The 15,386-nt window shown below is 29.1% G+C and overlaps 1 protein-coding gene across 2 annotated transcripts in view; it reads left to right on the forward strand.

The window, feature by feature from the left end:
* The window catches only part of LOC107437039 (fibroblast growth factor receptor 1-A), a 58,581-nt gene that overhangs the window by 2,107 nt on the left and 41,088 nt on the right, over positions 1 to 15,386 (forward strand). Inside the window, exons 2-7 of one of the 2 annotated variants that reach the window (XM_016048906.4) lie at positions 5,220 to 5,280; positions 6,692 to 6,793; positions 6,893 to 6,969; positions 7,058 to 7,226; positions 10,567 to 10,730; positions 13,808 to 13,925. In XM_016048906.4, coding sequence (XP_015904392.2) covers positions 5,220 to 5,280; positions 6,692 to 6,793; positions 6,893 to 6,969; positions 7,058 to 7,226; positions 10,567 to 10,730; positions 13,808 to 13,925 — 691 coding nt within the window. The remainder of the gene's footprint in view (positions 1 to 5,219; positions 5,281 to 6,691; positions 6,794 to 6,892; positions 6,970 to 7,057; positions 7,227 to 10,566; positions 10,731 to 13,807; positions 13,926 to 15,386) is intronic. The other variant, XM_043042780.2, reaches the window with a different exon arrangement.

Consider the following 15,386-nt stretch of genomic DNA (forward strand, 5'->3'; position numbering starts at 1 on the left):
TGATATCAAAAATGTCTCCATTAAAAAGAAAGTAGATAGTTGAAAATGCCATTAAAAAGAAAAGGCAACAGACAGTGCCGTAACTTCACTCCTCGGGGCCCTGGGGCAAACATTTTTGGCGGGGGCCCTTTCAAAAACTTTCAGTACTCCATCTCTAAGTGTCATTTTAGCTATTTATGTATTATGTTAGTGAATATATTTATGAAAACGAGTTATTTGTTCGCATATAAATTGAATTACAAAACATTGTAAGTTTTAAACATGACAAAATGCAAAATTTCAGCGAAATCGATTAATCCTGAGAAATTAAATTTTAAAAAAGGCGTACTTATAAAACTCAATTTCTCAGGAACTAATGCACTATTCAACCAATTTCGCTCAAATTTGTATTGGGTCAGTCTACGTAGCCACTTGGTCAGCCACTTGGGTCAGTCTACGTAGGGACCGAGGGTGTACGGTATTGGTCCTCATTAAACTGTTCTACGATAAAGTGCTAGACTTCGGGTGCAGGTCACCGGGCTACCGAAGCAGGAGTGCCATCCCCTCTACAAAGGATCAAACCTCAAGGGATGTTTCCCAGACCGTCGCCGATAGCCTACTGTGCAGCACTAGTGTGACGTAAATGATCAACATCAGGCTATTATTAAATAAAAAATAATAAATATTTACTAAAAGTTATTTCTTGCGTGGAATTATCTTTAGATAACAGAATTTTATAATCGTGTGCGAAATTTTTTCAATTCCCTTAAAAAGCTCTCGATCTGTAGTGAAATACAAAAAAATAAAATTAACATTTGGGGGTCCAAACTTTGGATAGCTCACCCGACCCAACTATTGGGACCATATTCCCCAGATTACAGCTACCTCCTATATTACGGGGGTTAGAAAATCGAATCTGTTGAACAAAAGTTGTGTTTATTCGGAGAAAGTATGTTTTTGCGTCTGATTGCGTAACTTAAAATAAAATATCGTGCACTAATTAATTTGCATATTTGATGTCACACCCTCGAATTATTAAGATGGAGTCCTAGAACGTGAAGATCCGATCATTAAATCAAAAGTCCTAATTGAAAAAATATTCAGAAATTTTTTCTCTTTATACATCGATTAACAAAAACAGTTGTCTTACTCCAATATGGACAGATCCATAGAAAATCGTTCTTGAATATTTGGCCTGTGTATTCATGAAACCATGTAATCATATATGACTAAATTATGACAAAGAGTAATAGTTTTTTTTTATGAAAGAAAATGAGAAAAAGTCAAAGCATATTTGTTAATTAAAAATATATTCTTTTTAATGGTTTGTCATGGAAATGAATTTTAATTACTACGGATTTCTAAGCTGATGTTCATAGCTTTTTTATTAAATTAAATGCGTTCTTTTATAAAATTAAATATGATTTTTTTTTTATATAAAATGAAGATTGCATTTCACTTTTTAATGAAAACTAAGTTGTTAAAAACCCTAAAAATTCGAAGTTCCAATTTAAAAAATTTAAAGGTCTTAATAATTTAAAAAATATAAAATCAGAACAAAATCCATGCACACAATAAACAGTAAAATTATCAATTAAAGTACTATACAAATTAAATTTTATATACGAACATAAAAAAAAGCAATTTTTATGTTACCATTCTTATAAAAGAATTCTAACAGTATATAAATATAAAATTTAAATGTATTAAATGAGTTAATGCAAACATTTACTTACCTCCTTATAAATAAATTTACATTTGGTTTTCTTGTTTTCCAAAGAAAATTTTTATTAAGAATGGGAATTATTGATATCACGATTTATGTTTGAAAAAATGAAGTTGCAAATAATTTTAAAAACTCTTAATTAAAGTTAAATTTTAATTTCAAAAATTGAACAAAACAAAAGGTAACAGAAAATTTATATCTGAATTAAAAATGGTTAATTTAAATGACGCAATTAAATGAGTTAAAAACTGGAATTTAACTGCAACGTTTTACGTTTGTCTCAGAAAAAATCTCTTGACAAAATGACCTAAGTAAATGTTAACAAGAGTCATCCCCTTGGATCCCTTAAAAGCTTACATCTGTTTTCCTAGAACATCTAGATAATTGCTAGTTTAAGACAACTTAAGGGACATATAGATGGTACTGTAAATATATGACATTTTATAAAAGCACAAAAGAGCCCAGGGTCATAAAAATGATTAAGGCAATTTAAAGAAGCAAAAGGTCATTTTTCCATGGTATAAAGGGAGATGGCTGTTTTTTGAGGAGTCAGATAACTGTGGGTCAACTCTGTGGGTGGTATGAAGGTTTTAACACCTTCATACCACCCACAGTCAAAAGATGCTTTAAAATATATCCATTAGTCTCAGTGTATGATGCATTTTTCAGGATGCAAAACAGTGGTACTTATTTTAGTTTTCTAAACTCTTGTTATGTTTTTTTTTATGATGTGCTCCTCTTCTCTTTTCATGTTTTAGTTTTAAATTTTTTTAATAAATTAAAAGTTGTAATATGTAAAAAAAATTGATACAAAACCGAAGTATTTTTCTTGTGGGGTAGGGGGTATTTCTACTTCAATTTGGAAAATAGCTAGTAAATTGGAAAAAAAAGTAGTTTCTTTTTCTAAAATTCTCAATTCTACTTTACTTTATTGTATCGAATGTCAAATTTTCAGAAGGAGTTGCGCACATTATCTTCCATCTCAATTAAATTTCAGAGGAAAATAAAGTTTTCGATTTGGAAAATAGCTTTAAAGTCGAAAATAAGAGTTAAATATAAATTTTACTTGACTTTATTCCTGCGAATATCTGAATTTCAGAAGGGGCGAAGTATAAGCTTCGCTCCCTCACTTTAATTTAAGGGGGAAATAAAATTTTCTTTTTGGAAAATAGATTCAAGGTTTTTTTTTAAAAAAAAAAAAAATATCACTAGACTTTATTATTTCAAATGTCTAAATTTCAGAAGATACAAAACACATTTTAGACCCCTTTAATTTATCTCAGAAGAAAATAAAGTTTCCTATCCCCTTACTATAATTTAAGAGGAAAATTAAGTTTTCTATTTGGAAAATAGATGCAATTCTGCAAATCTTCTCTAAAATTACCTATTTTAATGGACTTCGTCTTTGCGAATAACTAAATATCAGAAGAGGCAAAGCACATAAATTTTAGTGGAATATAGAGTTTTCTTATTTCAAAAATAGCTTCAAAATTGAAATTTTTTTTTTTAAATTACCGATTTTACTTTATTTTTGTGAGTGTCTAAATTTCAGAAGGGCGAAACGCATCGTTTGTCCCATCACTTAAATTTGAGAGGGGCCCTCTGCCTCCCCCTGGTTGGCACGCCACTGGGTCTGACGCTAGATAGTAGAGGAAACAATGTAAACCAGAAGTGTAATGTACAGAAAGTGTTAACAGTCAACTACTTGCAGATGTGGCCTTTCCCCTTCTCTGCAAAGCGTGTTTGTTCTTATGAGAAAGGGAAATAATTCGCGGAAAGCTGTTATACCGTTTTTTACCCTTTCCTTTATGTTATAGTAGTACGTAATTACAAAAAAGAAAATTTTCAGCAACTCTATCTTAGCACAATTTCTTTCCTACCTGTATATAATTAGAGGACTGTATTTTGAAAAAACATGATTTGCTCTCTTCATATGGGGCCCCCTTGACCGTCAGGGCCTCGGGGCGATGCCCCGGCGTAGTTACGGCTCTGGCAACAGGTGCATATTTTAAGAACAGATACTCAGATGGGAATATAAAAATTATGTATGTAAGCAAAGACACTGTCGATCCTGAGGCATCCATGTTGAAAGAACGTTATAGTCTCTGCAAATCGATCTCAAATGCGAGATTATTGCATTTCATCTCACCTATAACACTTAATTCAGTGGAATATTCTTTAAATTCTCCTCTCTCTAGTCCCCAAATCATGCACCTAGCTGAAATATTTACTAAACTGCCTTCAAATTTTGTTATAGCTTCACAACAACAAGCTTTAACACCAGTTACAGTTTTAGAAGAAAGCCAGTGGATATCCATATTGTTTGATAACTATTGGTGGCCAGGCGAAATAATTTCTACAAGCAAACCAAATATTACACTTAAACACCACTTCAAACCCGTAGCTATAAACAAGTTTAAGTGTTTGGAAAAACCGCAATTTGAAACAATTTAAATCGACTCATACTTATGCCCTTTGCCATGGGAACCTTCACCTGATCATTCTGCATGGTTTTTTTCATACAATTCAGAACTTGCCTTAAAGATAAATAATATAATAAATAAATTGTAATGTGATTCTATACACATCTTTTGCCTAAAATCTAAAATAAAAGTAATTTAGAATAATTAATTTTATAATAAAATTTAAGTTCAAAAATTTTAAATATTAAAAGAAAAATGATTTAACAATTCCGATTTACTTAACATTTTATTTAACAAAAGAAATATATAATATTCCAATGATATATGACCATATTTAAGAAGGATATTTATAATGAGAAACTTTCTGTCATGTTTGCAACGTCATATCCGCAACATACATATTGTTTTTAATTTGGTAATTTTTAATTAAATTAATTTTACTTCTTCAAAATTCTTGTGATTTCTTTTATATAAATATACATTGAAATCTTACCTAAAAAAGAGTTGTAATTTATTTCATAAAATTAAGAGATTTTGGTGAATGTAGAAAAACATTCTAAAAACCATATTTTTCTGCGTCATGGTCCGCAATGCTTCAAATTTTTATTTTAAAGCTGTTTAAATTCATTTTTATTTTTATATATGCATTGGGTTAAAAGATGATATGTCTCCTGAATTTTATGATGCAAAAACCAGTTACCTACCTTAATTTTTTATTTAATTATGAGCAATCAAACTTCGTAAATGTCACGTCTGCAACATGCACAATACTGTGAAATCACCCATTTTTAAACAGCCCCTTTACTATAAGAACTGATGATCAGTAATTACCCCAGAAGTGATCAGGAATTACCCCAGAAATGATCAAGAGAAGGGGTAATTCCTGATCACTAAAAATTTTAAATCTTTTAAATCCTAATTAGATTTTCAAACAAAAGAAGGTAGCATAGGACTCATCTCATATAGCCTATAAACTTTCAGTAAATATTAAAGTTCTATCTTGAATAGTTTTTTCACAAAATAGATGTTTGCATTTTTTGATCAGGAATTACCCCAGGTCACCCTACATGCTAAAACTTTATATTTTTCAGTTTTTTATCATCTTTTGTCTAACCTTTGGTGCAAGGTATGCAGTCCGCAATTCTTTAACATGTAAGTATTGTTTTCAATCAAAGTAACTTAGTCTACTTTATTCTTATTTTAGATTTTAAGTTTTAAATATAAGATTTTAAATTTAAGTAATTAGTTTTTACTATAAAAATTTATAACAAATCAGATATCAATCTAGTAAAATAATTCTATAAAATGATTATTAAATTATCAAAAAGGGCCTTGTATAAATATTTATGTGTATTTTTTAAAAAAATCCCCTATGAAATATAAATGTGTATCTGCTATAAAATATAAATATGTAAATATATATTTAAAAAAGAAAAAATCCAAGAAAAATTGTCAGCGGACTTGCAAAATATGCATGCACTAATAATATCCTTAAGTTACTGGTCCAGTGGCTACAGTTTCCCAATTAACCCTTGTTTAAGAAATAAAATAAAATCGATACCCTCCCTTCAATTATGATTTTTGCCAATCCTAATGTAAACATAGTGTTTTGTAGATCCAAGTTTTGTAAGGATTAATTAATCTCTTCAAGTAAATGGTTCCGCAGTGGACTGATCTTTAAGATGCGGTTCCCAGCAGATCACTGAAGTCAAGCATCACTGGCTACGGTCAGTGTGCGGGTGGGTGACCACTTGGATCAGTCTGCGTATCAACCGAGGGTGTGCGGTATCGGTCCTTGTTAAGCTGTTCTACTGTAAAGTGCTCAACTTTGCATGCAGGTCGTCAGGTTACCGAAACACGGGTGCCATCCCCCCTGCTGAGGATCAAAATTGTGATGGCATGTCTTCGAATCATCCTCAGGGTTGTTTCCCAGACCGTCGCCAATACCCTGTGGCAACTGAACTTAACTTAATCGTAATCGCGACAGTTACGATCAGTAACTGTCTCTGTCATTCACCAGAAGAATCCTAACCGCCATTGTAGAATGATGCGCTGCTCTTGTTTCATATTTTCTCCCCTTATTCTTAATACTTAAATGTAAAATAAATACTAATTAAATGTGAAACTCAATAATTCATCTCTTGAACACAACCAAGCCCATTGTGCTGCTCTAGTACGACGTAAATGAATTACAACAACAACAACAACAATCTTAAAATAAATGCTTTTAGATTGACTAATGTCATTGTGTAATGTGACTTAAATTGAAACCATCATAGAATTAGGATTTAATGAGGCTGTATCTTTCAAAAACCTTTTTAATTATCTGTTAATACAGGTGTTTTTCATTAAAAAAAATCTCTTTCAAGCCGTGTTGTGAGTAAGAAAAATTCTATAACTACTGTTTTATAAAATTGAAATTTAGCACTTTTGATGAAAATTTGATAATTATTAACTTCAATTGAGAATTGTAAGGTTTTTACTTATAGTGGGAAACAGCACATTGATTTAGACTTGTATATTAAAAATGACTAATGTGATATAAATTTTTTTTTTTTTAAAGATTTTACTCCTAGTCTCAGTGCTCCAAGTGATGTACGAGTTTCTGATTTTTCTATAGTAAGTGGTCTTGTTAAAGCAGTTGTCAGATGGAATGCATCTAAAGGTCTGAAATCTATTCGACATTTTGTAAAAGTTATGAAATATGTTTTTTTTAAAATTATTTTTTTAAAAATATAATCTAACGTAATATTTTTTTTTTCAGAACTGCCATGCTCCTACGAGATTTTTTGGTTCCCCTCTCTCAGTGACAGCCCAGTTGTGTCGCAAAAAGTTGCCTTGGTGAGGGTTGTTTCTTCCTCATTTTTTGTTGTTAAAAGAAGACATTTGTTGAACAGAACTGTTTTTAATATTCTTTTCCTATTTGCAGCCTTACAATATTTTATCTGTGACCATTCTCGATCTCCCGTTCAACGTGAATTACACGGTTCGCATCACGCCCTTTGCAGAAGTAGAGACCGGGAAAAGTGAAAGCGCTGAAGCATGGTTCCTCACACCCACATGCTTGAACTTGACTGGGAATAGTTTTAATCTTTGTGGTAAATAATGCATTTTGTTTAAATGTTTTGTAACATTTAAAGTGAATTAGAGACCCTATATTTAATACCTAAAGCACCTATACGCACCCTATACCTACCTAATAGGAAACTAAAACAGCAGAAGTTTTTTGTAGGATTTTATATTAAAGAGTATAGAAAAACCTAATCTTAAAGTTCTGTAACTACTAAATAACTACTACAATCTCGATCAAATTTTACACATAAAATTAAATTAACAAATCACATGCTAAAAATATCCACTAATATAAATCTCATATTAAATCCATAATTGCGAACAGCATTTTAATTTCTATAATCAAATACTTTGAAGCATGAATGCTCCAACCAACTCTTAAAAATAAGTAGATTTTAAATTGGGTATAAAATTAAATTATTAAAGAAAAAATAACTAAATAGTTATTTAAAGGTATAGATATGCAAACCTATCAACTTCCTGCTGCTATATTAGGTTTAATTTGTATAAATTTAAACTATTCTTAAAACCAAATAATCTATAGTAGGTAATTTTTAGTTACCTCCACTTCACCTAGAAGTTATAGGTTTCTTCGAAAAAAATCCCAACCTTATTTCACAGTGGTAACAAAATTTTTACTTTGATGCTTTTGTCTTCGTTTAGGAAAGTTCATTTCAACCGATTTCGACCAATATTACTCATAATATACATGAACAATAACTTAAATAAATATTACTATTTAAAACTTTTAAATGCTTGAAAGTTAAAATAAATATTAATATTATTTAAAACTTTTAAATGCTTGAAAGTTAAAATAATTGCTGTTTACAATTGCAAATTCAATAGTTACATCACTATCGTTACAAAGAATCTTAATCAAAGAGCGAGAAAAATTACAACTATAGTACTTGTTTTTTTAAAAAAAATAATTCATTAAAGCTTTTTAAAAAGTCCCATTTTTTCCTAATTAGTTTAAACGATTTATCATGATACGCACAGAAAAAAATAATCATGATTTCAAATTTTTGGAAAATTTAAATAAATTATAAATTTTACAGAATGAAAAAAAATGGAGGTCAACTACAAGTTTTGATAAAAAAATAAATTTATAATTTGAATGAAGACTGAATACAGACTAAACAAGAGAAATCAGACTGTTATATCCTTAAACTTTAGACTAGTTCTGTTAAGATTCAATAGAGTATTTATGAGCTCATTATGAATTTTGTATGTCTGAATACTTTCAAACTTGAAGTAACAATTTCAGCTGAAAATAATCATTTTAATTAATTTTTTTTTATTAAGTCATTAATGATAAAGTAAAAACTGCTCATTATTCTCTTCTTCTGTTATTTAATATTCTCTAAATATTTTATTTCAATTCCAAAATCAGATTCTACTGATTTTATTTTACAGAGGAACTAGATTTATAATTAAAAAAAAATTATATATTACCTTTTGTGTATGACGCATTTAAACAAATATGTAAAAAAAATGAACTTCATTGCTACAAGTTAAACAAACAATATGAACCATATTTAAATAAAATAAGTATAAGACTCAAAAATAAAGTGAGTATTGAAGGAAGAACTAACATTAAAAAGAAAATAAAGTGGGAAAAATAAACCTCTTTGTAGGTTGTCGCTCAGCTGTGCTCAAGCACACACAGTCGCAACCCTCAATCAAGGTTAAAGCAAAATACTATGATCAAAAAAGTTTTTAAAAAAAATAAATAATTGCAATAAAATCGCAATTTAAAAGGAATCAAAATGACCAAGAAGTGAAAATATTTATCCTACTATATTAATTATAAAACCTATATTATTAAGGTCTGGTTTACAAAGGCTCTTTTGTAAATAAATCAATGACTTTTAGAGCCCCTGGTTTCACAATGGATGTTAAAAGAAAATATGTAACATATTTACAAAAATATGTTTTTTGTTGGTTTCCGTACAGGCACTGATAGAGTTGGAATGTATCAGGTAACTTCATCCAGTAGTTCTTGCTCATTTTTTAAAAAGGATACGTGTGCCCCGTTTCTAAAACGACTCGGTATAGCTATAGCAACAATGTATCATAAAGAATCAATTACGATAATAATTATTGCAATCAGTGTTAGAATGAGACTTATCAATATTATGTTTTCGTAACTGTGATAAAGTGAGACCCGTGAACTTTGATATTATTATTTAACACTCAACTTCAAACGCTTAACATTTTAACACAAGTACATGCGTGGCACATTTTATAAGCCACCGAAAAATCAGAAAATAAATTGATGCAGCTCAACAGTTTTCCAGCAGTCACCAACATATCAATGCCACTAAAACAATAAGACAAGACAAGGACAGGTGACTTCTCATACAGCCACTGTGTACCTGAAAAAGTGGTTGTTCATCAACAGTCTGGTATCCCACACTAAAAAGGATATTCCTCAGCTTCCAACTCTTAACGCTTTATTTAGCTGTTTCCATTAACAACAAAAAATTGGATGACCTGAGAACTTTTTTGAAGTATGTTGGTCTATTCAATAAGGCAGAGATGGCCAAAGGCTCCAACAGAAGTTAACTCAGTTACACAAAATTTCAATGAGACTAAATAGAGCGATTTCCGTACATTCTTGACAGACAAAGTGTACTTATGATTTGTCATCAGCTTTTATCATGTGTGAAATTTTTGCTAGGGGAATAAAATTATTGCTTTTAACATAAAAGGATATTTCTTACTTCATTATTTTATTTATTTATTTTGTCAATGTTAAATGAGGATATGTGCTAAATTTCAAAAATGGTCAGTTCCAACAGCTATATAAATTTCTTGATATCAAAAAAATTTGCAATTTTCTAGACTGCCTAATAAAGAGAATCCAATAGTTTGGAAGCAATTAAAACAATCTTTCCACAATTGACACAGTTTTTTTTTTGGGAGGTTTTTTTTTTGTCTTTTGCAAAAGAGCAAATTTGTAACATACCCCCATTTATAAGAAACGTATACTAAATAGTTTTGAAGTTAATATTGTTATTTAAACTAGATTGCTGTTAAAAATGGTGTAAAAAATTATATTAATATTTGATGTTTGTTTATGAAGAAGAATTTCTTCCATTTGGGATTGAAGAAATCTATTATCCTCTTGTCGTTTTCTCCTCTTTTTTTTTTTTCTTTGTGGAAAAAATTTACCATTCCTGCTTTAAATATAAGAAGAAAATGTGACAAAAATCAAGAGATTCAGCTTTACAAAATGCAAATTTGACATTGTTTTCATGTATAAAATTTATATCTAAATAAAAGTGTTATTTTAGGCATTGCTTTTTGTTTCTTCTGAATTATATAATGATTTTATAATTGCACATATCTTTTGCATTTTAGCACCAAGTAAACCTTTAAATGTAACTGCATGTCTCAACTCTACAGACATGTTATTAAATTGGTCACCACCAAGGTACACTTCACCCAAGAATCCAGTGTCCGGCTACCGTATCTTCGTCTTGGCAGATGGCACAAAATACATTGATTTCAAAGCCGTTAAAAGTGTAAACGTTTTTGAATTTTATTAATGTTTAAAATAATATAATTTCATTTTCTCACTCTAGGTTTGAATCAAACTTTGCTTTATAAACTTTAAACTGAGGTGGTTTTAGTCACTGAGCAGCCCAGGCCAAAGCAAAACATAGTAAGCTGCATATCGTCAGTGATCTTTTTATTTTGGACAAAGCTCAGAACGTGTAATACTTTTTTTAAAAAAAAATTGGCTACATCTCAAGAAGTTGTAAGAAAATTGGATATAACTATAAAAAAACTTTTTTTAGGAAATCGACATAGTTGACAATGCATACTTAAGAAAATTGGCGTGACAAGCTCAAAATGAGTATATTTTCAGACAATCGCTTCATATTCAGATCTCTAAATGATAAAGAGACATTTAAAAAACAAATTTCCTTCAAGTATTATATTTAAAACTACTTTTAGAAATTATAACCCAGCTAAAAATACTGTATACCTTTTTGAGTCTTTTGATTAAAATATTAAATTGAAAATACATATTATGTGGTTTATTTTTTGAAAGTGGGTGGCATAACATAACAAATTTGTTTGGATTAATTTGTTAATTCATTTAGGGGGAAAAAACATAGCTAATAAAAGTGGTTTAAAAAATCAAGATCAAACTTCATGTCCATGTTTATTTTCTTAATTATGTCATTTCGTTTCCTTAAATTAACATTTTCAGCTTTGCCCATTTAATGCTATGTCTAAAATAAAAAAAAATAAAAAATCACAGATAATTTTTAAACTTTTCGCTATGAAACACACTGAAATGTTAAAATAAATGTAAATTACAATTACAAATTTAAAGTACAGCAAAACTGCAGATATGTAGGCATTAAAAAATATAATTGCTTCCATAATTATATTATATTGTATTAATATAGGGAATTTAGGATAAAAATGTACAACTATAAAAATTTTCTCAACTTAAATGAACTCTTAAACTTTTGGCAGCTCTAAGTGATTATCTGTTTTCTATGCATGATCACCCTTATTTTGTTGTTTGGAATCTTAACTTTAGTTTTTAGTCCAATTAATATGTCAATAAAATATGAAAATTGAAGTGAAAGGTTGTTTATAAATTAATATTTTTAAATAAGTAATTATTTACATTTGAAATTAGTGGAACAATATAATATAAGTTATAAATTAATATTTTTAAATAAGTAATTATTTACATTTGAAATTAGTGAAATAATATAATATAAATTATTAGGTTCTGGTAAAAAATAACTATAAACAGAATATTAAATCATCGAATGGGCTATTAGTAAGAAGTGATACAAATTGGGAGTTGAACAATCAAGTAATGAAATTTTGAACACAGGAGGAATCTAGCTTAAAGTAACATGATTGAATGTGTTTATAAAATAATTGTCTCTTCATTAATATTTTATTTAGTAAAATAATTATTTTAAATAATAGTTTTTATTATAGTTTAATTTATTTATTTATTGTTTAATTAATAATTTGGCAGACATAATTCTGAAATTTTATCTTATTAGGCAAAGTTCAGTCTGAAAATAGCTGTGCCTGATTTGTCAAAGATATATTTAATATTGTTAAATGCTTTTAATGAATGATTTAAATGTCATTCAGATTTATCAGTGTTTAACTTCTAATTAACCTTCCTGGGGGGGCAGAGAATGCATGTGTTGGGGGAAATCATCAGATGTTAGGGTGCTCTAAATGTGATTGTCATGCCTCCATGTTGGGATGGCACTGTCATCAAGATAGATGTTGTAAAAGTACAGAAGAGGGAATGCTCCAATTTAGGGTGGAAGTGAATTGCTTAGGTATCTTGGTTATATTAATTTTCTAATCTTTTACCATTATTAATAAATGTTTTTTTTTTGTGTTGTAAACTGGTTACCATTTTTTTGATCTTTTGGCATTAAGAAAGTTTTCTAAGCAGGCTTCTGGGGTAGGTTGAAATTCTTTTAAAATTAAAGCTTTAACTTTATGATAATCTTGCATTCCTTCCGCGTTTGCATAAACTACCAAATGTGCCGCTCGTTCACCTAACAGATTAAATAATATTTAGACTTTAAATTCTTCCGGGACATTTTTTATTACAAATGCTTTTTCAAGAGACCTAAAAAATAAATTCCAAGATTCGGGTTAACTAGGGACAAAAATAGTTAAAGTTTTAACGCTTTTGATTAATGTTTCTAAATTATTATTATTTGAACTAAAATCATTTCCTACATTTGAGTTAGAACTATTACTCTCTGTCTGCATTCTAGTCAATTCTAAATGTGCTTTAACAATCTCAAGCCTAGTCTTCTCGAGTTCTAATGCTGCTTCAGTTGTTGTTTTGTTTTGATTCCTTTCTGCACTTAACAATTCTGCTTTTTTTCTCTCTCGTTCAATACGTTCGGAAACTGTAGTAATTAGAAATTCTTTAACAAAATCAAAGTCATTTTTAAATTTATCAATTTTTTCTATCAAATCTTTTAAAACAACAACTTTCTGTTCCGATTTTACTTCTAAACCTAATTCTTCCGCAGCTACTACCAAATCTTCTTTTTTTATTCCCCTTATGTTAAACATAATTGTTCTATTTATTTCTATTCCCAAAATAATTATAATTTCTTTAAATCACAATTATTCTCCTCTTTAAGAATATCACTTAACATCAATATTTCTCATAATTCAACTCTTAAAACGTTTTTAATAAACAGAATATGATAAATCTCATACCTTGATTTATGCTCTGGTTTTCGAAAGAGAGCGCGCTGTGATATTACATACATTTTTTCTCCTTTTCGCTTCTTCACTCAGATACTTCCCCAAAACACAATTGGTCCAAAAAAAAAAATGGTAACCAGTTTACAACACAAAAAAAAAAAACATTTATTAGTAATGGTAAAAGATTAGAAAATTAATATAACAAAGACACCTAAACAATTCGTTTCCGCTCTCAATCGGAGCATTCCCTCCTCTGTCCTTTTACAACATCTACCTTGATGACAGCGCCATCCCAACATGGAGGCATGACCTTGATATTTATAAATTTGTAACTTTTTTCCTCAAGTTTTTAAAATGTATTTTTTTTCTCCAGGAAACTTTAAGTATTTCCTTTCCTTTACTGAATGATTCTTTTGAGTATAGTTTTGAAGTGCGAGCAGTCAGCAAAGGTGGAATTGGAAGTGCTGCATTTGCTGAAATTAAAATAAAAGGTACAAATTCAACGCATTTGAAAGAATCCTTTTTTAATGATTTTTAGTGCGTAAAATTCCTTGAAACTTAAGTTTTAGGGGTGCACAACCTGTGGCCCACCGTCTGTTGATATGCGACCCGCAAGAACTTTTAAACCCAATGAAAAAAAAATATTTTTTTGGAAATTAAGAAAAATTTCAAAAAACTTAAATTGCACATTTAGTCATCACTTTCTGATATTCTCAATTTGCGCAGGTTTTATCATTAATCTACATTGTCTTTCGATCGCTTTTACAACGATTATTGCTACGAAATTGCAATGGTTTTAAAAAACTCAATCCTTGTAATACAATATATGAATTTTGAATTTTAAGTAATTGCTATTTGACTCTCTTTATTGTTGCTGATTTAATCATATTTTTAAGCAATGGTTTTGATAGTTTTTTAGCTTTTATAACTAGCGATTTCCCTGTGGTTTTTAAAATTCCTCTACATCTATTACGGTATAAGGACTCAAGTCGCGTATTTAATTTATTACTTTTTGAAATGTTTTATTTTTGCCTATTTCATTTTAAATCTAAATAAATTTTACTTTTTTTTAAAGGCAACTATTGTTATGCTTTTCCATGTGATTTTGAAAATCCCTTATCTTTAGTATGATGATAAAATTCCGCTGCGCGAGTTTCAAATGGAAAATTTAAATTTCACTTTTTGACACACTTTGTTTTTGACAAACAATTTTATTGAAAATTAATGTTATTTTTAAAAATCTTTTCAGCAGTTTTTGCAATGCACCCCCCCTGCTCTATTCATGCTGATTTCATCGTTAATGAAAGTGATTTTATTTTGCTGTTGCAATAATTGCGATGCTTTTTTTCATGAATTTGATGATCCTGTTATGATGTTGTTACAACACGCGAGTTACTAATCGCGTATTTGCGTAATCACTTTTTGATACAATTCATTTGTGCATATTTCATTGTAAATTTAAGTTGTTTTACCGTTGTTTTTTGGGGGTTTAGCCCCATGCATTTGCGCATAATATTTAGAATTTCGATATTTTAATGCAGTGCTATTGCAACAAGAGAAATTAGAAAAGTGGAGGAAAACTAGAATTTTTAAACTGCTCACTGTTTGTAATATTGTTATAATTTTTTTTTAAAGAAAATATTATTCCTATTTAAAATTTATGAAACCTAGAAATTCAAGAAATAGAAATAATATCTAATGTATAATTCCAAATAATCATGGAATCTTATTTTGTACTATAGTGATTTTGTTTTAATTTTTAGTTTTCCTAAACCCTATAACTCAATTTTAATTAAAAATTTAAATTCAATTTTATCTTGCTCATAAAAACTTGTTTGCACATTTTTTTAAAGCACTTTCATTATTTGAGCATTAATTTTTTTTTTCTTTTTTTGTTAGAATGTATATTTTTGTTCTCTGCAATATATATATTATATTAATTTTCTAATCTT

Source organism: Parasteatoda tepidariorum, chromosome 6 (assembly GCF_043381705.1).
Source record: "Parasteatoda tepidariorum isolate YZ-2023 chromosome 6, CAS_Ptep_4.0, whole genome shotgun sequence".
Taxonomy (NCBI): domain Eukaryota; kingdom Metazoa; phylum Arthropoda; class Arachnida; order Araneae; family Theridiidae; genus Parasteatoda; species Parasteatoda tepidariorum.